Consider the following 27,717-nt stretch of genomic DNA (forward strand, 5'->3'; position numbering starts at 1 on the left):
AATGCAAAAATCACCGAGAAAGTAACCTAATCAAAAAGCAGAGCTGGTGGTCGGAAATTATTCTATCGTACAACAAAAAACTGAAACTTTAACAATCTCCGAAGGAAACAATTCATGAAAATTCTCCTGCCGCCGTTATTAAATGCAGTATAACGAAAACCGTAACGTAATTCAAGATTACTCGGTGAAATATATCGATTATTGGTATGACAATTACGATTTGAAACTATATGTAATAATAATAAAAATAATAATAGATATAAATAAAACAACAATAATGACAATAGAGCGCCTTTTGCAAATTTTTTTCGTTCCGATATTAACCCCACGGTGCTTTAACCGCGATCCTTTATCTCTTTCGCGCTGCCGAGTTCGTGATTAGATCTGCCTCTGTCCTAGGGAGTTTTTACCGCCGTCGGCTAATTTCCGAACGCACCCTCGGGGATTATTTGGGGAATTTTTAGGGGTTTCTTGGGTGGAACCAGTGCGCGCCTGGGAGGGGGTCGGGGGAGGGGGGCAAGTCGCACGGATCATCCGGCGACACAGATTATCATCCGAGCACCGAGGCTCGCCGGCGAGAGTTTGGTGGCAAATCCGCGATGTGGCGTCGTTCGCGAACTCGCGGATCTCTACTCGATATAACCGGGCCGCGTGGTCACGGACCCGTCAGTCTGCCGGCTGTCGAGTTCGCGCTGTCAGTGGAAATCAGGAGCTGGTGTAGTACTGGTTGTTTTGTTCTAAGGTCCGTAAGAGAGTGTAGTCCTCGTTGAAATCGCCTATGACTTACTCATCGGCAATAAGTGGATTACCAGTTTGAAATTCTACCTTACAGGTCTGTAAAATGTCTATCTACATTTTGATCATATTGTTGTTTTGAGAGTAGAGGTTATTTTTTCTTTTTTTTTTTTTTCTTTGTCACGCGTCTAGGTTTTTATCGCCGCGTGATCGCCGCGACTCGATGTTGTATTTTTGTCTAGCATCGAAGATATCGGAAAATCTTTTCAACGTGACCGAATTTACATTGTTTTACTGGTTCTTAGAACGTTGATATTCGTTGATTCGTAAACGTTGATTTTCGTACATCATGCGTTGGTTCTGTTTGAACACGCTACGCTGATTGAAGTTTTTCACAATTTTCGACTGACGGATAAACCGTTGTGGGAAAAAATTACAATCTTGGGGGTTGGTACTCTGTATTTTTCATTACCGAGGAGTCGCTCCGTTGATTTGAAAATAAATGCGAATGAAGAACTCGGTGTACGATGAATACGATGGATAAACGTTTTGTCGCAAGTGAAATTATTATTTTGTAATAGTTGATTATTCGGTCATTGAAGAATAGACAAGAAATTTGAAGAAAAATTGATAGCTTAAATCGGGTGAGATCGGTACGTTGCGTCCATGTATAAATTTGATGTAAGGATTAGAAAATATCTTGTAATACAAGGCCAATCGATGGTTATGAAATTTGCGAACGAATGTGTGCTTCTTACGAAATATCTGCAGCTTTGAAGTTGATTTATAGAGCAGAGACGCAAGCGTATCGTGAAATTCAACTATACCTCTTTTGTACTACTTTATATACGTTGTCGAATTAATCGACAGATATTTTTTCTTGATATTCGTACACACTTTCGGTTCAACGGACTGCAAATCTTCGAAAATTGGTATTGTTCGATATACGTTGTGATAATGTGTACGTTTGATACGCGTTTACAGATATTCGCATCATTGTAATTCTGGAATTTCGTATAAAAATTCGCAAACAACTTTACAAGTGAATTTTTACGACTGCAAACGCTTGTTTTGCGTATCCAATTTCGCTAATTTTGAATTGTCAACGAAGCTGTTCCGCCGAAAGTTACTAATTGCGGTACAATGTTTGTTGAATTCGAAAATTCAATACACTGCAGAAATTAGTTTTCCTTGAAAAAATCATAATTACACTTAAATTATGGTGAAGTACAAATTTGAGTAAAGTTCATGGTATTGAAAGGAGTACATCGTGCTGTCTAACCAAACCCGCGAAAAGTTTGATTGTGTGTAGAGGTGAAGGGAATAATTGCTGGGAATAATAAAAAACTTATTAAACAAATGCCGAAGACCGCAAAGGTCGTGATTCGAAAATTTGGCGTTATCGTGTCAAGATCTATTTTTTCACTACTTCGCTGTTGATTCGTTGCATAAATCGATATTACATCGGCGAAATTTTTTGCACAAGTTACATGAAAAAATATCTTTTAAATCGTGAATCTATTCGAAAATTGATGAGGGCGGAGGAATAATTTTATTTGGTCATCGATCTCTGTAAATAAATGTCATTCCAGCAATATCAGCAAAATAAGACTTCTCTCGTTTCATATCTATCGAGTTGTTTCTGAGTCCCGCAATTAAACATACTGATAAAAATCTATTTCGAGATTAGCTAAATACTTTCACATCTTTCAGAAGTATCGTACAACTCTAAGCTGGATTTTATACTTTCGCCTTATGTAGAAGTCTGTTTTTTTTTTTTTTCAATGTTCTACATGTTTTTTTTTTCCTTGTTCACGATCTTCATTTTCGTGTGTGCATATTTACTTCTAGCCTTTCTTTTCTTCTTTTATCAAGATGAGGTAGAATGCAAATTCAAAATCGTCGAATTTCTCCTCTTCAATTTACAGTCACTCTTGTGCTATGTAGAAAACGTCCGTTTCTTTTTTATTTTTCTTATTGTCATTTTATCGCCGGCTTACTTTCATTATTATTTTCGATGATACAAATTACTTGCGCAACTTATATTATGCTATGGTAATGTCAGTAATTACCTTCTTTATCAAATGAACCTTCCGTATAATATTTTTACGCACGATACGAATAATAATTATGTGTGAACAAAAATATTCTTGCCTGATGCGAAAGTATGAAATTAAGCGACTATTATACAGTTATAAAGCTAAAAATAAATGATAAGAGTAGAAAAGGAAAATTGTTGGTTTAGTTTTTCTTTTAGAACGGACATTCATTCCTCCACATATTTAGCTACATATAAGTATTCGGGCTGATATGTAACTTGTATTCTCAAGTATAACTAATTATTTAAATGCGTTAGTTTCGGTTTGAATTGCAACGATAAAGGTGGAATAATAAACGTCTGTAATGAAAACACGAGCGAGAATGCCTGCTGTATTGGAAATGAAATCGTAGCCGTTTGGGAAATTGCGAGAGAAAAATCAAAATTTTGACATTGTATCCACAATCTTCTGTTTAAAAAAAAATTCATTCCAACCTAAATAAATATCTAAGGTCATTATTAATCATTATTCCTCAGTGCTTCAGTTAACTCGTGTAATTATCGTAATTATACTGATACGGTGATTTAATAATTGCCGTCGTTTAGAATGCTAGGATAACGCAACTTCGAACACACAGAAAACAATCACTAATAATTGGTCGGATGAACGTCGACTCGCAATCAGATTATAAGCTGTACGAAATAACAGAGAAGACGGTAAAATCTTTGGTCTTGCAGCAGGCGTCAATTAAAAGAAAAATGGTATTAAACGTTTCCTGTAAATGACAGTGAGAATTTATTGACCAAAGAGTCTTTCCGAGAAATTCGGAAGATGCTGAGAAGCGTGTAGAAATTGAAAAATTAAATACCAAATCTGAAAAAATAATTTTCGGTTAATTATTGGAGGTTGTCAAAGTATTCGTTAATTAAAATCTCCGTATAATTTCATTTGTAGGCAGTCTCGGAAGGTAAAAATGTAAACACAGGAGATATTAGCGAATGCTAGAAAATGCATGTCAATAAAATTTAGTGTTCCTATTGGGTGGACTTTTTAATAGCCCCAGGGGAACAGCTCGAAAATTATGAGCGATACAAAAAAATGCTTGACACAAAACGTGGAGGGTTTCGTGGGGGAAAAGATAATGCTGGTATGGGTTGACTTGTGAATTGCGAAATAAACTGTTGAGATTACTCGAGTACTTCGTGATTTTAGACAGGGGATAAGCATTTTGATTAGATCTAACCGGCTGATAGTGGGATTGAAGACGAAATTCAAAAACGTAAAAAGAATCATATAATTTTTCAAAATTTTCAGAAGTGAAATGCTTGGCAATTATTTTCTGAGAAATGGCATTAATCCCTGAATAAAGTTGCATTACTTCTTTGCGCTTTGTTTCGAAAGAAAGTGATCGAGTATTTCGCCGTTTGAAAATTTTTTTGGCAATTCCCGAAAATTAAATATTCTGTTTTTTGTTATTTTGAATTGAACTTAAATTAACAATAAATCCTCCAATTTCGGGTCAGCGGTATAATATATGTTAAATTCCAGTAGCGTGAGGCAACAACGAATAACGATCTCTAACGATTATTTCTGCAGCGTTTCACTATAAGGGCCTTGACTCTTAGAGATGAGTGAAATTGCACGAAATCGTGACACAACGCTTGTATCAAAAGGATGTTTTTACACAAGGTTGAAACTCGCAACGATGTATTTTTCATGAAAATCGTTGTATGGAAACTTTGAGGATATTCATTTTTTAAGGCCAACTTAAAATTTTTCAACTTGGAGCATTGACTTTTTTTTAACGGCCACCCTAGTATATATATATACATACATATTATGATTTTTAGCTTCATTTTGACGAAACTTCAAAAAATCATTCAGGTTTTTCTCGATTTTTTACCACGACGGGGAAGAAAAGGCTCCAACGGTTAAATAACATCTCCGACTACTGGCTATTTTTTCATCCTTTCAAATACGGCTGCTACGGGATCCGTTCTATTTTATTCAGGGCCATTACCCGCAGTTCGCGAAATCTTGCGGTTTGCAACAACTTTTTACCTTGTCGCGGTTATGCAACGTTGTGTGTGGTAACGCGAAGCAACTTTACAGCTTCCGTCAACTAATTCCCAAATTATCGTCTCCGTTGCAAATGAGTTGTATTATTACACTCTACTGAGGGGAAAACCTGTTACGTATTTTCCCTGTGTAATTCAAGATCTTGTACACTTGGTGATTATAGGCACGTATATTATCCGACTTACTCTCTCCTAACATTTCCGGAGATCTTGTTATGCGTGTATATATTATTATTATCATTATTATTATTATTATTATTATTATATGTATACAAAACGTTCGTAAACTAAGAGCCTGAAGTTAGTAACGTTAGCGTAGCGTAACATCGGTAAAGAAAAATCATAGTTGAAGAATTTTAGAACCACTTTCCAGGAGTTGGATTTTCAAAATATAAGTATGTTTCGTTTATCATGGCTGATGTAAATTTCGGACAATCCTAAAGCTACGAAGTAACGATTTTTCCGAAACCTGCATCGTTACAGTAACGTTACCGACTTCAACCTCATCGTCAACTGTGTTTATTATATTTTTGAAAACATACGAGAATTTGAGAGATTCATTTACCTACAGACTGCTGACAATTTACATTCGTCATCTTCACATTAATCAAATTTTTAATTTTTAAGTTCCTTCCAAGTTTCCAGAAAGCGATTTTCAAATTTTTTTCTCCCATCGTTAAACCAAAAGCTTGTGCTAAACGTTTGACTCCTTTTTTTCACTCCATATCGGATGACTAGATTTCAAAAATTTCCATTTCCCAACCCTATCACAGTTTATTTACATCTTCAAGTGATCTTTGTTACTTCGTATAACCCAAAAAACCTCCGAATAACAAAATTCGGCCGGAATCATCGGATTTTCAAAAATTTTTTTTTTTTTTCAATTTTTCATCCTCCACATTGGACACGCCATCTTTGATTTAGATATTATCAAATTCCAACTTCAGACTTGTGATCAGCGACTCTGAAAACCCCCGAGTAACAAAATTCAGGCCAAAATACTGAGTGGAAAAAATGTGTGACTTGAAGGGACGAAAGGCTGACTTTCGTTATTAGATTATAGAGGCATTGGAAGCTTTGTCAAATGCAGAATTCGTTCTTCGCGACTGGTAGGTTTAGTTTTCGTTTTTTATTCTTGACGAGAGGTGCTTAACCCCCGGTCTTGAATCTCGCGACACGCTTGCATGACCACTTGAATTACCTACCAAGGTGCCTCAGTCAGTGACGTAATAGAGCGCAGAGCACGTGGACGGGTCTCGTGCTGTGCAGTTAAACGCGATTACTATGATCAAAGTAAGTGCAGTCTCCATATAAATATTTCAATATGGGAATTATGAAGCACACCACCTGCTTCCGATGTTTTCTTTATACGGTAGTTTCTATTTTTCATTTCAATAACACGCTTACGTACAGTGTTATTGTAACTTGTGGCTATTTTTGCGAACAAGAATTTTTGGTCTTGTTTTTTTTTTTTTTTTTTCATGTTCTTGAAAAGTTTATATCGCGATCTAGTTATTTTTTAATCATTTTGTACTTCTTACAAAAAAATTTACGCCCTTTAAAAACCTATTTGGACGTAATTCAACCACCCCACGATCCGAAATCTCCGTAGCACGTGAGAACCACTGTGCGCGCCAAATTCAAAAAAGCGCGGGCTTATTTTCTGCTGGGAATCTTGCGACAACTCCTGCTTCATTAAAATTTTGCATATTTTTATAGGCACCAGTGAATGACGGTATTTCGCACGGTGTGGAGAGCGAGTTTTAACAAAAGTTGGATTATTTAATGCTGAGATTACGATGCGGTGACAGGTGGTAATTATTTGTATTGGTATCAGAGTATAATGCCAGTCATGTATGCAGGGTATAAGTGCCTCCTCAACTGCATGTGATCGGATCAAGTTTTAAACCTATTTATTCCAATTTATTTATGATTTTACCATTTTTCATAATGTTTTTTTTTTGCCACTTGTTATTCTTCGTCTAGTTCGAATACTGTATTCATGCATCGCAATCAATCGCGACCTGGAAATGACTCGAAAGCTTTTAGTAATCGTTACCGCACGCTGCACGTTTGAAATTATATATGTGTATAAAAATAATAACAGAATTCGTGAAATTATAAGTATTTCATGCTGCGTTTTAAATATCTCCGTTGTCGTCTTCCGTTTTTATTTTCACCCATGCACAAGGTTTTTTAAAAATTGGTCGTTCGCATATAGATTTACTGCGGAGCAAAGATTTTTTTGTTTGTTTTCTCATCATGTGTTTGAATGTTTTGGAATAAGTATGTATAAATTATACCATAGATATACTAGCTGGTAAAATACTACTTTTCTCTGAACTTTTGGTAACGAATAGGTCATTATAAGTCTGGTAAACAGTCAAGACATGTGATTCGGAAAAATTGTGCGAAAACTGTGAGTTTGGTTAAGAACTTTACAGGAAAGATGGGTCACATCAATTTTCGTGAGTAAATAATTATACAATCCTGACGCCGATAGATCGTCTTATAATACTGGGAAAACATCGATTTGGTCAAGTTAGATTTTGAAAAAATTTCCACACGAAAAGTCTTGTTGCTTGATGTTTACTGAACACTGACTGGAATGTTTTATTCAAATGTATACAATAATTTCATAACAAAACATTTCATATATATTCTAAACATCCTTCGTCTAATTATCCAATTCAAAGAAAAAAAGTTATTTTCGAATACGCCACGTGATCTTAGAGGTGCTATTATTTCGCAAACAATTATAAAAATCTATAGTTTAAGACGATGGTTTCGTTTCCTAATGAAATTGCGAATGAATGACAATAACTGAAAAAAAAATCAGCATCTGTACAACATGTTTGAAAGTATTGTTTTGTTCTTATTTCTAAGCCTGACACATAATTACATCGGTGGCACTCGACTGACACCTAATTAAGTGAAAATCCCGTGAACACGCATAATTTGAAAATTACGAGTTGCCCAAGATTCGTCCAAGATACGGCACATTGCGCACATTTCGCAACGATTTCTGTCTATAAAACGCTGATAGTCATACGGGTTCAAGGTACTACGTGCACTTCGTACTAATCGGAGTTACCAAAACATGTTTGACGTGTTTATACCGCCAGAGGTATGAACGACAGTAACGAGTCACCGAAATCGCTAGTCGTTTAGTGGCTTAGTTGGCCGTGTATTGTGGTGGAGTAAAAGAAAAAAATAAAATAAAAAATGAGGCCGTGCATGCAGATAACGCGCGGACCCGAGGTCCGTCACTAATGTCTTCTAGGATCGTTTACATACTTTGTGCAATGCCGCCGCTATTTATACCTCTATATAATCCTGGCAGACAATAGGCAGTCAGGGGTTAATTAACCTTCGGAAATTAGAGGTACGAGCTGTGCATAATGTATTATGTGCAGGTCCATTACGCGCATATATGCTTGCGAACGCCTTGTAACAGAATTAACAAGGTTGTTGGACTAGGTTGGAGGTGCCTAATGCATTTGCCTCTATCTCACGCATACGGTCTTCTTTAACTTTTAAATTCCAAAAGTAAACCCGAACTTTTTTGTTTTGAAAAAAAAAAAATTTGCGAAAAGATTGCACGGTATTCTTTAATTCACAGACACAATTTTTGTCAAATTGTATCCACCGCTAGGCGGCTGTGGTGTTATGAATGAAATACATTAATAATATGTTTTCACGTGTGTTTTCCGTACGCAAAGTATCCGTTTCTGTCACGATAGAGCGAGTCTGCGAATGCGCGGAGCACTGAAAATACCACTTTCAAGTTGTAGGAGATGAAAGTGGACTTTTCTGTACTGCGCGCATGCGCTGTCGCGAACAAATCTGACATTACGCGACCCTAACCTCAACTTCGGGTATCGTGAAAAAACGCTTAACAGACTCTTGTTATATGAAAAATCGTGTGCAACAAGGAGGCAACGGTCTTTTTGCCTTGCGTATTTGCAATATTCGTCTTCGACTCGCCTACGACTCATATTGCAAACTTACCCTCGGCCCGAATAGACCGAGTTTACCTCTTCGTCACACAATATATCTACTATTGTCTGCAAAAGTGTCTAAATAAAATGCAATTATGCTAAATATTTGAAAAATTGCAATTCGTAGTACATTCTCTTTGCTGTTTTCGTTGCTGTCATGACTTCAACATTCGGCGTGAGCACAAGTGTATTTTCTGTTTACAGCGTGTTTTTACACAATATAAAATAGTAAAAATAGGTTTAATCACGCGTAGTATTTAGTTTCTTTTATATCTGTTTTAAGACGTTGTTGGAAATCGGTCCGTTTAACAACTCAAGAGTCACCAAGCGGTTCCAAATTTGAGTCAACTTTCCCTTGCTTTTTATACTAGTTTTTATCTGCACAGACATCATTTTCATCAACGAGAAAATTGACTGGATTTTGCGTGTAAGAACTTTGTTAACTTACGGTTGTTGAGAAGTATGAAAAAAAGTTGAAGAAAACGAACAAGTTTCATTGGAGTATCAATAAAGTAGAAAATTTCGTTTACTTACTGCGGACGCGTGTTCGTTTTAAATATACTGAACATCCCGACAACTTAACTCCTTAAAATAATCCTCAAATTGCAAAATAACGATTTTTTAATATCAAAGTTTCGTTACGTTTGACGTTATTAACTTTACTTTTGCGGATTTTTCAAACGTGTTGCCTTGTCTTATATCATCCTATCGCGTTTTTTTGCGGATATTTACTGTAGAATTTAAATCGATGAGACCGCTGGACTCGGGTGGTTAAGCTCTCAAGGCGACCTTAGTTGACCTTGACGCCCAAGGCGCCGATCATCGCGACGCTCAGTTAACGACATCGTAGAAAACGCACTTTCGGATTGACGGACAAGTTCGTTATATTCTGGGGTGCTCACATGTGCACATGTATTGTTCATTGTCACGCGTAGCACTCATCTTTATCTACTTAAGTTCTATTTTATGAGGATAATGTCCAATCCTACGTTTCATCGATAATAAAAAACGGTAACCAATCGCATGGTGAGAAATTCTCGCTTGTAAAGATTCACCTAAGGGGCCGTACTTAAATTACGTAACGGAATTTGAAGAACTTTTCAACCCCTACCCCCCCTGTGTATCAGATCATAACAAAATGTCAACCCCCCCCCCCCCCCCCCCCCGCCCCAAATTGTACGTAATTTTTCGGAATCAAATAACGAAATAGCATAAAATTTTATTAAAATCATTTGTATTTTTCATTATTCTTTTATTTATTAATTATTAATTAATTATTAAGTGTTTTAATTACTGTAAGTTGAGTGATCTAATGCCAAGAGCTACCGCAGCGCGCTAGTTTCAAAATGTTAAAGGTTTGGCTATAACAGAATCTGGCGCGGGAATTCAGTTTGAATTTTTTTATTAATTATCAAAAAATTTTACATTCAATTCAAAAAATTACGTACAAGAATCAAAAGACCCCCTCCCCCGTATCGTAACAAAGTGTAACAATCGAGTCTGACCCCCCCCCCCTCCCTTACGTTTGTTACGTAATTTAAGTATGGCCCCTAATCTAGATAGTGCAAGAATTGAACGACTTGAAATTTGATTAAAAATGTGACCAAAAATATTGATACTGTTATAAGGTTTTGAGATACGAAAAATAGAAAATATTCTTAGGTAACAAAAAGTAATAGTATATGAAGGGGGTAATTTATTATCAAAAAGAAATTCTATATCTACGTTGATTAGTGCAAACCTGAAGTAGGTATCGAAAGATCGGAATGACGTAAACTGTTTGAGATAAAAATCTGTAAAAATACGAATTGTTCAGATTTTTTCCACGAAGAATATAATTAAAAATGATTTGAGCAATCGAATTGGTTGAATGTCACGGACATTGGTCAAGTTCACATTGGTGTACATGCATGTATTATGTAATGTTCGATACATCCACGCGAAAAGTAGATAATTAAGAAAGTTCTGTGCCCTATGCGCCAGTGAATTAATAGCAAGATTCAACATATACCAAGATAATCTCTTGAAACTTGAAAATCAACCGCGCATGCGCGAGTTTTATCGGCTGTTCGTGCAGGCTGGCCATCCCGAGTTTCATCTGTTAAACTGTATCTGGCGGCGATGTAGTTGATACGAATTTTCGAGGTTAGAATCTTAAATAATTGAGGTAGTGACTCGAAAACGTTTGGGAAGCATTTGTTATTGGATCGGAGAGTTGATTCTTCAAAGAACGTTCGGAATTTAATGCTTATGCACTTGGAAAATTCAAACATACACATTTTGTGCAGGTTGGCCCGCCTGCATTGCGGACAAGATTATCGATGCGGGAAGATTTTGTCGACCAATGAGACTGAATTATTTGGCGCATGCGCGGTTGATTTTCAAGTTTCAAGAGATTCTTCCGGTAGGTAGAACGTCTTACATACATGTGTGTTATTACACGCGTTTCACTTGCAATTGGTGTTCTAAATTTTCAAGCTTATCGTTCGTCAACCTTTTACGATAAAGTAGCGGGTCGGACATACAGCGGGAACGACAGAAAATACATACGGGGTCATTTATTCGCTACTGAATTCCAGCGGGATGCTGATGTAGAAATGCATTCGGTTTCGTGGTAGTTTAAACCGTAAGCGAGTCCCGGGATCGGCTGAGCTAGAGTCTATACATATAATTGAGATAAAGTAACAATAAGACGTATATTTATTATACTCTTCATATCTTGAGATTAATTGCAATACTAGTTATAAAATTTTATTTTGTAGCCAATTTATTTTTTGGCACCAAAAAGAAACAACGGTCACTTCACTAACCGTTAAGCATATGTTGAAATTATTAAACTCAGGACAAAAAAAAAGTTATTCAAAATTTTTTTATTGTACTCCTTAGGTTGAGGATTATTATTAAAAAAATACAGTGAAACGTAGACTGGTCAGAGTTATAGATTACTGGCGATTCGATATGGAATGGGCCCTATACTTCAGCGACATTTTTTTTTCGCAATATCCTAATATTCCATGTAACACGTACATCCGAAATTTTTTCCAAAAAAATGCACGCGTTCCACATAACTAACGCAACTGATTGAAGTAGAACGAATAGACTATACTCTCCACGAAAAAGGTAGAAACGTTTAAACTTGAAGGAAAAAACGAGCTGCTTATCTTTTCCATTCTTTCCACGTGCGATACGACACGTATATATATATATATATATATATATATATATATATATATATATATATAATATATATATATATATATATATAATATATATATATAATGTAACAAAATATAATACACGATACGAGTAACGTATAGATTACCGGTCAATGTTGCGTAGGAAGTGTTGCGCGGTCGTAAGACAGACCGCGTCCAGGGTTCCCTGGTAAAATGTCACCCATCCGTCCGATGGCGGCAGGGGTAAAATAAATGAACGCCGTTTTCCGGTTACAAAACAGGGATTCGCGAGTGGCAGGTGGCGCGATTCGTAGCATGACGTGCGGCCCTCCCCATTGGCCCTCGCCGCTCAGCTGACGCTCACCAGCTTTGCTCTACCTCCCCCCCCCCCCCCCCTCATCTTTCGTGCGTGCGCCTCGCGCTGTAACGGGTTACTTATTGCGAATAAAAAGTAACGGATCACGTGCACAGTATATATATATATATATATATATATATATATATATATATATATATATATATATATATGTATATGTGCGTCTGTGTGTGTTTAGGTATAGCCGAAGAAAGCTGTTCTCTTATTCTGGTTACATTTAGGATGTTATTTCCTTTGTTTGTGGAGATCGATTTGGGTGACCTTGGTCATGTCTCGTTACAAAGGGCTCTATTTGCTATTATATATATATATATATATATATTTGAAAAATGAAATAGCAATTTCGATTGTTTCAGTGCTTTGATTACTTAACGGAGTCACTGTTGTAGTGGAAATTTTTAGAAAAATCGGTTTGCCTGCATCGGATCGGGTTCGAAACTGGTCCTTTGTTGCAATTGATAGAATTGGCATAAGAACACGGACTTTTTCTTTTTTTTTTTGTATGCAGTATTCAAAAAGTTTTCTCAAATTTTTGAATTGTACTTTCTTTTTCTTTCTTATTTTCTTACTTACTCCATTTTCGAGCAATGCAAATTATATATTCATTGACAACTGCTGCTTGGTCGAATTCATTTTTTTCCGTGCGAAATTTGGGAGAGAGAGAGAGATTAGATTAGATTAGATTACATTTATTAGAGGCTAGGGATCCAGAAGTCAATAACTAGAGTTCCCGTATAGCCTAAGCATTATGCAAAATATACATATCAAGGTGATTATTTACATATAGTAGTAGATAAAATCTACTCGCATTATATCGCATTATACAAAGCTTAATATTATAACAATCTTATTATTATTCAGACTAATGAAGTATACAAAAAGAAAACAAAGCAAGTATTAGTATAATAAAAAAAGAGAAAAAATAACAAAGAAGGGCGCAAACAAAATTAGTGACTAATAACTAGCCTAGGCTACACACCAATGGTGTTACTTACAACCCTTCATCACATTTAAATTTACTAAACAAATGGGCAAACAGATGCTGCCTAAAGCAAGGGCGTTCGTACATGTTCCTAACGCAGATCGGGAGTTTGTTCCACTTTTCGGCGCACGAGACAAAAAGCGAATCACGCAAATAATTCAGACTTGCCTTAGAAATTACCAAGATCAAGATGCGTCGCGCGCTTCGTTCCAGGACGATCCGGGGCCCTAAACCTGCATCTATTTGCGAGATACGAAGGTTGGCCAGTACGCAAGACGGATGCCAGGAGGAACATAGCTAGGTACTCAATCCTATAAGCGTATGGTAACAGGTTCAGCTGTATGTATGCGGGAGAAATGTGGCTGCTTTTATGGACACCCGTCACAACCCGTACAGCGGCATTCATGCTTCCACCAAGCTTCGTTGCAAGCTCACCTGAGATCGAAACATATAGTCCTGCACAATAATCAAAGTAGGGCATTATGAGTGCTCTAACCAGAGCAAGTTTACATGAAAGTGTTAGGGAATGCCCGCATCGACGAAGACGATAAAGAGCAGCCGTACACTTTCTTCTAATTACGCCGCATTCAGCTCGAAAAGTTAACGCAGAGTCAAGGTGGAACACCCAAAATCTTCAGCGTCTCGCTGACGTGTACAACGGTGTTGCTAAGCAGGATGTCAGGTGCAACGACTGAGGAGAGCCTTTTGATAAAGCTGCCCGAGCCAAACCAAATTGCACCGGTTTTCGCAGTATTAATGAGAAGTGAATTGGATCGCGCCCAGTTAGCAACATTAGTCAAGTCCTCATTAACGCGTCGAATGATATCCGGAAAGTCGCTGAAAGAACCATGAAATGCAGAAGTCGTCAGCGTATAGATGATACGAACAATGCTTCAGTACAGAACCGATGTCGTTGATGAACAACGAAAAGAGTAGCGGGCCCAAAATGGAACCTTGCGGCACACCCGTACTTCTACCTAGGGGTTGAGAACACTCGTCTGAGGGGGGGGACACCACTACCTGAGTCGGACCCTTCAGATATGAGCAAAACCAATTACAAGCCGACGCAGAAAATCCCATATTATACAGCTTGTCACAGAGCAACTGAATATTTACCAATTTTTTTTTTTTTAAGATTAGATTAGATTAGATTTAGAGAGAGATAACTCTAAGGTTGTCTCTGTTTGCCTAGGACTTGACAAAAAAAAAAACAGTCCACTGAGAGTCTCAGCGTTATATACGACTGTTCGAGTTTTTTCCTTTTCAATTTCCGAGCCGGAAAAGCCGGAAAAGTATAGTTAGAAGCAAGTAGAAGAAACAAAAAATATGTGATTTATGAACGATTTCTATTTAATTACCATTGGATTCTACAAATCGAATTCTTCGCAAGCTTCGACTACTATTAACCATCGCGTAATTAATCATCTCATTCTACAAAATTAGACAGTTAATCCTGTCTTGATACTCATAATTACTGAGAAACGTTACAAATTCATTCATAAGAAGACTCCGCAATTGCACATCCCGGATTTTCCCGTATCCCGTATGGTCATAAAAATCTTACTCTTCGTGAAATATACGCAACAGCAACTGAACTTTTCATTGTAAAATATACAACAACGCCCTGTAATACAAACAATTTAAAATTCGATATTTTGCATCGATGACTATAAATTTACGTATTCGACGTTTCGAATACATTTTACTCCAGAATCGTCCGATCCAAGGAGCTGGTAACGCCGCCGCGATAAGTCATCGAGCGTGCACGCTCTTCGAATGTGCATCGTACGTAATAGGTTATGAAACAGCTGTGAGGATCTTCCGCGCGGCGATAAAGATAAAGAAAGAAAGAAAGAAGTTGTTACTACGAATTCCGATATTATATACGTGACGTTACGCGATAAGAATAAAAAACCCGCATACTACACGAATCTCGGTGGGGTCCCCCCCCCCTCCCACCGGCCCCCTCCAATCCGCCGGTGTATCAGTTTATCTGACGTTCTCCTTGACCGACGGAGTATCTCTTCTGACTCATTTTCCGCGCGATGCGAAACTTTGCGACTGCGTGCTGCGTGACTCGGAATCGTACGCAATTGTTATTATCGGCTGATCAACCGGCGTTGCTGAAAATGCTCGAAGAGTGGAATTGCGGCGGCAGGGGGAGGCGAGGGAAGGAGGAAGAGAGACGCATCGGCGCTCGTCTAGGTCTAGACGACTGCGCAAGCCGCGGAAGATACTGTTGTCGAAAATCGTGGCTCATTGCCCTGCGGCGGTGTGTCACGATCAAGGCCAATGTCAAGGTCGCGGCGTAACGCGTTTCGTCTATGTTTATACGACCGACGACGAGGGTTATCGGCGGAGCAAGCCGGCCGTTTACCTCTATCCAAACATCGCGGTACAGTTGGGATGCGATTTGAAATTGAAATTTTTCTGTACCCACTGTTTTATCTTTCTAATTGTTGGCCGATCGGCGCAGGTGGGGTAGGGTGGAGGAACTGGTAGCCTGAATCCAGAATTTCGACTCATAGATTCTGCAGTAGCTTCGGCCGCCATCTTGAATTTATAGGGAAATTTGTCGTTGTGAAATAACTCGGGAGTTTTCAACTTCTGACCGATAATTGTCGTAACTAAACTTGTGGAAATTTTAATTCTTTACAACTTTGGTCTTGACAATTCTTTGCCTAAGATCGATATTTGTCGATCTGAAGGTATTGTAAAGTTTCATCGAAATTCGGGATTTAGATCACCAAAGCGTTTATTAGAAAAAGGAAACAGTGGTATTGATAAACTGTAATTTCAGGCGTTCTTTTTTTCACGTAACGACTGTATCGTGATGCCTGGCACTTCGCCCCTTCGCGGATCGTTGTCACCGAGATGTTTAATGCTCGAGGGGGGCTTTCGTGGGGTGGGAAAACAGTTCGAGACAATGGACGAACCTCGACGATGGATCGGGTGTACAGTCGATACCAAAAACGACAAAAACCACAAAAACGACACAGGCTCTGACTGAGTAGAAGCGGTTTAAATTCGACCAGAACGATCTCTCGTTAACGCATAGTAATGAAAAGTATACAAAAGCGGGTAATTGAAGGCTTTTAAGCTTTTATAGAGTATTCCATCTCTTGTTTAATACCAGAAACCTGATATGATTTGGAAAATTTTAGTTTACTCCTTATATCTGTACGTACGAGTTTTTTATAAATGACGAAAAAATCGTTGATAAAAACGTTGTGGGCAAAATCGTCAACAGATATCTCATTCTTTATCTAGAAATACTTATGAACATTATTATAAAAATTCATTTCCACGAATTTGTAGAGTATTAATTTACAATCGAAATTGTTTCTGATCCATCAAATCGGATGAATGACAAAATTTTTCTGGATTTGGATAATGGAAAACCGATCTAAATTTGTTGAGAATTTAGTTCTCCTTAATCGTTTTTCCAGCTTTGAGTTCTTTTCCATCTTATGCTGGTAAAAGATTCTTGTAATATAATGCAACTTCATCATCTTTTTAAATTTCACTCATTTCTTTGCGATACTGTCTTAATAATAAATCTTTCGGAATGGCTGTATAAACTATAAAGTCGAGACAAAAGATTATTGCGTTCTTTATCCCGATGAAGTAGGAAATTGTTCTGTTTTTTTTTTTTTTGTTATTTAAATGAAATTCCAAGTTGGCATTTAATCCTGGAATAGCAACCCTTATTCTTCGATCACGAATTAGTTCATTTCCGCATCCACTCGACTCGGAACAACTTCAATTCGTGTGACACGACGATCAGTGAGTGTCCGCCTCATTGTTGTCCGCTGCCGGAAGCAACGGGAACTTGTTTTTTTTTTTTTCTTTCTTTTTTCTTTTCAAGCCCGAGATAAGTGACTGTAAGGTGTAAATGTGCCTAACTCTTGAAACTCGCTTTCACTTCACCATCTAGGTAAATTGGTTTTACATGGCAGACGTTAAACCAAAGAGACCGGTGCGAAAAGTAACAGTGGAGATTATAGAAATGATATTTTATATCAAACACTCGAACCGTTGATCATAATAATTAAACCGATACGGGAATAGAAATCCAACCTTTTTCCACTAAACTCATACAAGTATAAATTATCAGGCGTTGCTTTATTCCTCATCCGAACCATAATAATGAACCTAATCAAGTAACTTAACGATCTCACGTAATTAATCTGCACGCTTTGTTATGAGGTTGTCAAATTTCCACTCGTTAGAAAAGTTTCGTTTGTGCCATAAAAACTACGAAACCGTAGTATACGTTACTAAATCACCTGTGCCATGTTTTTACCAATTCATTGTACATCGTTTTGAATGTTGCGAAGTGTGCGAGCCTAGTCACAGCTTGTTCTCACTATTCGTCGTTTAAAAAGTTGCTCCAGATATAAACGAGAAACGTTATGGATGAACGGGATCGAATACCTGTATAATAATATTCTAACGGACAAATCGAACAGTGCGGTTCGGTTTCGCCTCGGAAAGAAATGTGGCCATGACGATTAAACGAAATCCAAGAAAAAAAAAATAGTGTTTGTCGTTTAATCGTTAGATCGATCTAAGTTGTCGTTGGCGTGTGATGAAATATTTTGTGCTTTTGAAAATCGTAATCACTTGCAACACTTTATTTTACATATTTTCAAATGAATCGTACGTAATTGTGTGATGAGAGATAACGAACATGCGTTAATTTATTTGACCGATGGTCAACGACGATAGCAAACTGTCAATTTTTGCGTCGTTGATAATACCGACTTTGAGGAGACCATTTGTTTGGTGTCTTACCTGCTGTTTGAAAGAATAAAAAGAAATTTATAAAGTTTTTGCTTAAAATATGCAAAGTTTTTTTTTTTTATTTTCAAGTGTAGATTATTTAGGAAATACGATAATCGAGAATCAACGGTTTTTGTTATTGTAGCTGAGAAAGGGATAAGTGATCGTGTATTCCATCGATCAGCTGTCAAAGGCTTGCGGCGACTTCTTTGTGTAACAATTCACTTTTTACGATATTTGCAACTTCATGCACCCACATGATTTTCAGTAAATCAAAGTAATCTAATTGCCCCGTCTTCGTGACTTGGGTCAATTTCAGGTAAAAATATTCATTTATCTTGCACTTATCATATCAAATATGTACTTGGTAAATAGGGCAATAATAATAATTGACACTCTAATCATATAACTTTATTTAGTATTGCGTCGTTCGTGGGAGTAAAAAACAAAAATCGATTGCGGGAGAAATCAATCGATTATAGTCGATTAATCGGGAAAACATAATCGATTATTTTTGGTCATTCTTACCGACTACTCGCAACGCAAAGCAAGGTGGCAAAGCCTCGGAAATACGGTGCAACAACCTTGGATCAGCTGATTGCGGTAAACGGACCGTTCAAATTGGTCCAGAACAAACCGGCCACAAATAGGACGAGAATGGTAAACGTCACAGACACCGACGCCCGGCGTCCCGGCGCATCGAGTAAGCTGAGCTTGCGCCGCTTGAAGGCAGAGCGTCCTCAGAGCTTAGTCGACAGTCGATAGGCGGACGTAGCTCAGCCACGACGAAACAAGCCTCGATGTTTTTTCCATCAGCATGTAGGCTATTCAGATTTATCGTCAGGTGAATAATTACGATATCGCGAACCGGAAGTACTCGTATTTTTAAGTAGGTAAAGACGAATAGAGAACCAGTGCGTGAATGTTCGTGGGAGAAATTTTTCGTTTAGCACGATTGCGGCAAAGTTCCAAGAGTGCACGAAACCGCGAGTCTTTTTCAGGCTTTCTCATTAACTGTAAAAAAAAAGAAACAACAAAAAAAAAAAATAAAAAATTAACAGATAGTCTCATGTTTTTAATCCTGGAGAAAAATTTTGATCCATAACGTGTGATAGCCTCGGATCTTCTCTCGGACAGTGACCGGTTATCGCTCCACCTATTTTCGATGCTTCTGGAAAATTCGCTACGGATTTTTCCATGGAATTAACAGATTACGTGAAAATATTCGACAAGGAATAAATCGGCGATGACGAGTCGATCTGATCTAGATTTCTGGGCTTTCTGATACTCCGAAGTGCATGATTTTATCGTTTAAAAAATTAGGAGAGCTTCCGGAGGAGGATGATTAACTCGACCCACGCGGAGCCGGTTTTACTTTATCCTAAAAGTGTGAGGATCGTGATGAAGAGTTTGCTTGATCAACTGCAATGGGCCATATGCAAATTTGAAGATGGCTTATAGCGTAGATTCTGTGTGGTGATGAAATTAGTCGGATAACAAAGAAATATTCTAATCAATGCACAAGTCAGATAAGCGTCGGTTCATTTGGATAAACTGAAAGAAAATAGAGATTCAATCACTCAATTTTTCACAGCCATTGTATCGATTAGTGACGATTAGTCGTGTAGTCGTGTAAAATGATCGAACTATAAAGTTTTATAAAGTTCCGAGCTTCAAGTTCGTTCTATTTTATATCTTACAGTCTCCAACCACTTACAAGTAGAGGATAATACATTTTTTCTCGATACTTTTGCATTTTTACGCTAGAATTTATTGTAAGTGTCATTGCAGCAAATTTTTTTTATAAAACATTTGTTCCATTCGTACAACACGACAAAAGCTTTTCGGCTGCTGAAATTTGAAACAATTAGATATTTTTCTCATCTATCAAAGTTCTTGCCATCTGATTCGCTTTATCTAATTGACATTGAAATTATTCTTCAAAGCCAGTGCGGTTTTTATCTCGCGATTTTATCTTCTACTGGATTATTTTTTGGCCCTGATGCCAATGGCAAAGGATTGAACTAACGAATTTGCAACATACAGCTCACATCTTTACTACAAATAATAGGAAATCTTGCATATAGAAAATGAGAAGAATGCCATATTCAGCAGACTAAGCTTTCTAAACGAGAGAGAAAAAAACGCCTAGGTTTCTGAAAAACGTACAGTTCAAAGTGCCTGATTGGCGAATTGAGAAAAAGTTGATTCACTATCCGTTCCTAAAAAAAAATTGCTTAAAAAATTATGTATGTACAGAGTATGAAAATGTGGAGAAAGCACAAGATCAGTGAAGTAGATAAGTAATTATGGGTTAAATGTCTTTTAAAACAAGTCTGATTAAGTAAAAACTGTCCTCCATACGTTTTTATTGGAACGGAATTACTTCAATGCTTGAAAAGCTTTTTACGATTGTTTCAAGCTTATGGTCGAACAGTTGGCACTTTTGCCGTGCAAACATTTAGGATTATGTACCGACCTCTGCCTTTTTTTCCACTAGTTCGTTTCTGCACGGACACGAGTCCGTGAATTTCAAATCATTCCAGCATGACGAATGAAAAAAACTTTATTCGACTACAAAACCTAGCCTTTGGAACTTTCGTCGTGCGGTCCTTCTCTTGAAGTTTAATTTTTTACGAGTTTAAAGTTCGTAACGTTAACGCAGCGATTCGGTTTTAGAAAAAATCATTAACACGCAACTATAGAATAATTGTCTGAAATTGAGTGACATGTATTTTTAAAAAGAAAAGCTTGTATTTAGATTTTTTCGAAATTGCACTCATTCGAAGTCCTACATTTTCAAAACAGTGATCTTGTTTTCAATATTTCTTTACACTATCGTTACTAACTCCAATCTGGTAATTCTTTAGGAATATAAATACCTTTGATGCACGAACATTTATCACTGACCCGTTGACACTCGTCAGGATTTGCGAATTTTTTTTTTTCATCTGTTTCAAAGGCCAGATTATGCGCTTTCCACATACTCAGTTATGCAACATATACGATGTTAATTCGATAATGAATCCACCTCAATATCGCACAGTCCGGAGTATGTATTTAAAGTGTACATTAAACGGTCATTGTTGAAATTTCATCAAACCCGAATGTGTAATGAATGATAATGCAAAACTTTGAAAAAAATATATGACAAAAAAAAAACATATTTTACAAACGACACGGATTGATGTTGATGTAAAATGAAACGAACACGTGACAGAATACAAGTTTCGATAATTATATCGTGATGGCAATCCGTATGTAATGTTTCCTCTACATAAGTACTAACGTACGAAATAAAAAATTTAACGAAACGGCAGAAAAAATTTTACTTTTTTTCCAACAAATTTATACAGATCGTGTTTTCATCTGCTATCTCGTAAAAAAATCACGCGAGTTGAACATAATTCAAGTTGCGTCCTCTTGACAATTTTTTTTTATAAAAATTTCAAAATATTAGCAATAGATTTCTCATCAGTTTCTTGTCGAGCCTTCTACATCGATCTCTACGATGTATGGATTTTTTTTTTTCAATCAATTGCTTATAAGTATGTATAAGAGTATCGTTTTAATAAAAAAGTGTTATTTATAAGTTTGAACTGACGGCTTGCGTGGTTGCGTGACTACCAATTCGTTTAGCATACATGCATATACTCGTATACTCACGTATTCAATATATCGACGGTTACATGAATTTCCGTAGAGAAGTCTTTGCAGCAATTTCATAAATGAATAATTTCGACGCAAGTCTGGTTGATTTTTATCTTGGTTAAAAGGCAGCTGGCTAATTAAGGTTTTACTCTATGAATTCATGTGTAATATTTAAAGATTTTCGAAGACGTTTGCTTAATTACATAGTTTGAACATCTTAAATCATGATAATTGAATTTTTTTATTCAAAAGTCGTCAAGTTGAACGGGTTTCAAGTTTAAAAGAAATGTCTTCATTCTTATTTCGTTATTAAGAACTCAAAAACTTGCGGATTCATAGTATCCGAAGTAACAAACAGCTATAAATTGAAAACAACCGTGTCGACTGATAATAAATTCGTACAAAATCCGTTTATTCATTCTTGAAATATGGGCGCAGAAACAAAATTTGTCTCACTCACTCATATACACGTGCGTACCGCGATATTTATCTGAAGTATAATATCACAGGCCTGCGATGGTTTTCCTCCGCCAAAACTGAATAGTAATTTCGGTAGGTATCAGGTACGATTATACATATAAAAAAAAAAAAAATTAAAAACATTCTATCACGTGAATTTTCTGAGAAATTGTTTTTTCTGCTTCGTAGTACCGCTAAAGATCACTTCCAATTTCTGTGTTAATTTGTAGGTGTTCTTTATGGTGATTCTGAGCATATTTAGAGTTACGTAAGTACAAGAGAAAATGATTGAACAGGAGTATTGAAGAAATTAGAAAAACATATCACAAGTATTTCTGATTCATCTAGTCATTTAAGTTTTGATCAAAACTAACGCTGTTCATTTTATAACTAAATATTCAGTTTTATATTCATTATTTTTTATTTTATTTTTTAATAAAAATTGTTAAAAAAAACTATACACAAGCATTTGTTGAATAAAAATAAATTATTAATGAAAAAAAAAAATATCGTTGTTTTGAGGGGAAATTAAAAGTTATATTTCGCAGGCCTGTGTAATTTCCCTTGCTCTCTTTTTTCACTAGAAATAGTTGAGCGAGAAGTTAATTATAGACATATCTTTCACGTGCTACAAGCGTCGTGTATTATGTGCGAAATCATGTTACGTAATTTATTACCGGCACGAAAGAACTTAGGAATATATTCCGTAGGTTGTATATAAATGTTATGTATAATTATTTGTAAATGTGACTACGTAATTTGTTCAAGTTGGAACAAATTTTAAAAGCTGGCATGAACGAGGCGGTGAATTTTATTAAGGAAGTGTGGAATAGGGTCAAATTTTTGTTCACGATAATGACTCACCTATCATGCAAATTGTTTTTCCTAACTTATCGCTCGACATTTAATTTTATTCATGACGATAAGATTCCTGCTTAATATTCTGTATTTACTTAAGCATGAAAACTGGTCTCGAACAATTATTTTCTCATTAGATAATGCAAATTGGTTTTATGCGGGTAATCTAGAAAATTTCGAAAGCCAATAATTTTACGTTATTCAAATTGACGGCAATTTCGAGAAAATGTTTGCTCCACGTAATTCCAGACATAATTCTACGCTGCAGTTTTATTTCTCTTTGCATTTTTCTCAGAATGTTTCACACAATACACTCAAAATGGCAAAATAAATTTCATTACTCGTTTTCTAATTTTACCGCTTACTTTCACTGATATCTGAAATTTGATTATTCCGGATCATTTAAAATGTGCGACAGTACAAATCAACTTCAAAGCGTTTAAATTTTCAAAACTTGACAAACTTGAAAAAAGAAACAGATTTTTTGGCAATAAAAAATAAAACTGTAACTTGTCCATTCGTTCGATATTTTTTTTTCTACCGGCTGCAGGCGATGCCCGAAATAAATCGTTTCAATTGCGATAGTCGTAAGATGGAATGGTCTAAGTGACGATGATAATGATTAGAATAAATTTTTTCCTATCGAGAAATTCATTATGTTTTTGGTCTTGGGTTACAGAACTAGAGTAAGGATGTCGCCGAACATAACGAGCGCACCAACGGGGGTGCTTTTCGAGGGCGAGACGGTGGAAGACACGACGATCGTGGCGCCAGAAATCCAAAAAGAGAAGCCACAGTACGTCAGACAAATCGTATGGCGAAATGTAATCATATTTGTCTACCTCCACCTCACCGCTCTCCACGGCTTCTACCGTATTTTCACCTCTGCCAAATTAACAACTACGATATTCGGTAGGTTTTTTTTTAAATCAATCTATTAATCATAATTATTAACTAGTAAAGCACTGCTCACACATCTGGAAAATTTGGAAAATCTCGAATTGACTGGGGATTTTTAATTTGGTCGTGGAAAGAACTGAAAACATCAGTTTTCTATCATAGGAATCAGAAATCATTTTTTGAGGCAACAAGTTTACTTTTTTTCGTCGAGGTAAACTGACTTTTTTGTATATTATATTTTTCTTCAATTTGAATTGAATTTGAACCGAATACAGAGTCAATAACAGGATGGCCACTGGCCAGAAACTTTTGGAAAAGCTGGAAATGTCATGGAACTCTGAAATCATGGAATAGTCGGGGAAATTTCTGGGATTTTAACGGAAAGTCAGGAAATCGTTTACTACGTGTTGTTTTTTTCATCCAAACACGTCCCACAGTTTTTTTTTTCAAGCTTGAGGCAAATTAGATTCAATACAAATTTTCTTTTACCATCGCCGGAAGTTTCTCTTCAAACTTTGAATATTCCTAAATATTATCTTTTAAACGAGTTCGTACTTTCATAAAAAAAAAAAAAAAAAAAAAAAAAAAAACATGATGTTGAATATACTTATATTTTTATCAATTTGCTATAATCAATTTATCCGAATTGATCGGGGAAAATTATAAGGTTTTTGTCTGGAAATCCTGGAAAATGTCAGGGAAAACTAAGTTTTAGGTCCTGGAAAACCCTTTTTTGTTTCCTAAAAACTTTGTTTCCTAAAAATTTGTGCCCACCCTGGAAGTGGAATGCAAGCTGTTGATGTTGTTGATAAAATACACAACTTTTTAGCCGACAAGTATAATCATAAACAAGCATTAGCCATTTTTTACACTTGGATTTCTTGCGGTTTGCTGAAAAGCCCGTATTTCGATTTTGGGTAATTGACGTCCAAATGTGCTTGAACACCTTTAGGTGTTGATTGATCTTTACCCGAGTAGATCAGAAAATAAAAATTCCACCGTCTGATCCTCTTTTTGTTGGCTTTACGTCTTCTCAATTAATTTTTAGTACGTTTAAAATCTTTTCCGAGAACTAAAAGGTCACTTGCATCATTATTTTCTTTATTCGCCAACAGAGCCGAAATCTTTTATATCAGCTTATAAAGTCGTGTAAGATCATTCGACGCTATGGATATTAAGTAATTTTAAATTGTCCAAATTTTTCGAAAATCTTATCCAGGAAGGGAACACTAGGACACGTTAGATTATTTCAAACCATGACAAAACCATTTGCTGAACCTGTTTGAATCGGGTTACTTCAACTCCGTCTTCATAAAGCTTTTTTGGGCCCTTGATCTCACCCTTGAAGTCTTTTCGAATAATATCAAACTAATTATTATTTATTTTTTATTCTTTTTTTTTTTCAAATCGAGCAAAGCGATGTCTTTCAAAGTTCTGTTCAGTAATTTGAACTTACTTCGGTACTATCACTCTGAAACTGTACACATATTCTCTGATGATCTCTAATCCCGTAAACATGGATTGTGCTCGTTTCAAAATGTCGAGATCCATTTTTCTGATTGCCAAACCCAAGACCGAGACCATTGCCGGGAATCGTGGAGTTTAGATGCCCGATTTCTGTTCGGTCGTGGCGTAATTTTGAGTACGCCATCCGTTGTGATCAATTGAAAACCGTGTGTGTTTGGTTTTCGAGGTACCAGAGATTGAAGCACTTACGTATTACGCTTCATCGGTGTACTTTTTATCTTCCGTAGTTCAATTCCGTCCCGTTTTTTAAACGACAAACGTTGATTTACGTATGCAACTCTCTGGAATCCTTTTCACCCTCACGTCTTGCGTTAAATTCACGATGGCGTCGAAATTCGTCGTCGATTGATCGTGATAAATAATGATTTTAAATTTACTACATATTTACTGTACAAAACAGTTGTCAATTTATGAAATCAGGCTGAAAATTCACAAAACCGTTGTAGCGACGTAAATTACTATGTATTTGCCTTAAATTTGCGATAAAATTTTTTCATTCTATTAACATTTATAAGAAAAATACGAAAACGCAATTTGAATTTATTAAATTGTATAGTAAATTTATTGTGTTTGTGAATTGAAGTTACTGTTCCGTATCGGAATAAATCTTCCAATACAGTTTAGGAAATTCGATGCAGAAATTGAGGAAAGTTTGACTTCGTTTTATTGTGGAGGCTGAAATCGAGCCCAGATTTTTGGTCTAGTTACAGGGCCGACCTTGGCGGGTATTCAATTTGCATGTTCGCCAATTGCCGTTTATTGTAAGTACTTTCTACGCCTTCGGCGACTCGTGTGTGCGAGCGTATATTCACGTTGTTGTTTGCGGCTCAGACGCAAGTATCTTAATCCGGTGCGTTTTACAGGCTCCTATTATTATTCCAGAGTCCGTTAACAGCACCGCTTACTGTTGATTCATCATTGACAAACGTCACTTTCGCAGTCACTTGGATCACTTGAATCGCATGATTGATGTTAATTAAACGATTGTTTTCCTTTCGTCAATGTACTTCTGATCGTTTGGCGTGAATAGGTATACGCCTCCCATTCTCTTCTACATTCCTCATTGGCAGGAGTCCGAAACAATGTGTGCGAAATACTGAATGTTGGAAAAATTCGTCTAAATGTATTTGTTCGAAACGTGGGGAAATTTCTTATTCGTCGAGATTATATTATTTTCAATTTGAACAAACTGGAACTTCACGTTCTCACAATGCGGGTTCCAAGTTTATAGAGAAGAAAAAGAATATAATTTGCAATTCGAATTTCGAATCAAAAATTCAGATTCGTGATTAACGCTTTTAACGCCCTCGGATACCGTATTACGTGAAAATGTGACGATTTTTTGATTTATTTTGAACTGCTGTAATGGATCCAGTACCAGAAATTTTTTAAGTCTGACCTTGGATTTGTTATCGGTGACCCAAAAAATGTCCGCCTATCAATTTTTACCAGAAACGGAATATTTTTATTTTTTTTTCCACCATATTGGATCGGCGTTTTTGATTTCGTAAGCTGACTTCAGATTCGTGATCAGACACCCAACAAACCGATGAGTACCAATTTTCATAAAAATTGAAATGTTTTTAGTTTCTTTTCAGCCTATTCAATATTCCAAATTTCAATTTTGCAAATCTAACCTTAGGGTCGTGATTAGTGATGCAAAAAGCTCGCGGTACTAATTTTCATCTTGTACCTAGAACAATATTTTTCGATTGTGGTAAAAAATGAAAATAGTCAAGGAACTAAAAATGCCTCTCAGTGTACCGTTCGGAAGTGTTCTAAATTCTGCTTTCTCAAATCTGCGATTACGTACGACAGTCTACAGCAAACTCTTGAAATTATATGACAAGAACAGCCTTGGATCGGAAAATAAAGGTGGGGATTGACTATATTAATGTACGTCGGAAAGACCTATGGGTCATTCGATCACCTGTGATTATTATCCTGGCATTTTTTTTTTTTTTCTTTGCCGCAAAGCGCGTCTCATTCACAAGTGAATCAGAGTTCTTATAACAATCGGTTAGCGTAACGGTTTTGCAAAACCTGATTTGCAGTTGGAGTTAAATTCAGGTTCTTGGGTTAGGATGGGTTAGGTTATATGAGAATTGAAAAAATAGACGAATTATGTGTGCATAATTGTATTCAATACG

At 36.5% G+C, this 27,717-nt stretch overlaps 1 protein-coding gene across 2 annotated transcripts in view; it reads left to right on the forward strand.

The window, feature by feature from the left end:
* Positions 1-661: 661 nt before the first annotated feature.
* Positions 662-27,717, forward strand: part of LOC124310512 (acyl-CoA Delta-9 desaturase-like) — a 36,059-nt gene continuing 9,003 nt past the window's right edge. Inside the window, exons 1-2 of one of the 2 annotated variants that reach the window (XM_046774543.1) lie at positions 662-832; positions 23,820-24,052. In XM_046774543.1, the coding sequence (XP_046630499.1) occupies positions 23,833-24,052 (220 nt within the window). In that variant the 5' untranslated portion in view covers positions 662-832; positions 23,820-23,832. Of the gene's footprint in view, positions 833-18,924; positions 19,017-23,819; positions 24,053-27,717 lie in introns of those variants that run through there. The other variant, XM_046774542.1, reaches the window with a different exon arrangement.

Source organism: Neodiprion virginianus, chromosome 1, assembly GCF_021901495.1.
Source record: "Neodiprion virginianus isolate iyNeoVirg1 chromosome 1, iyNeoVirg1.1, whole genome shotgun sequence".
Taxonomy (NCBI): domain Eukaryota; kingdom Metazoa; phylum Arthropoda; class Insecta; order Hymenoptera; family Diprionidae; genus Neodiprion; species Neodiprion virginianus.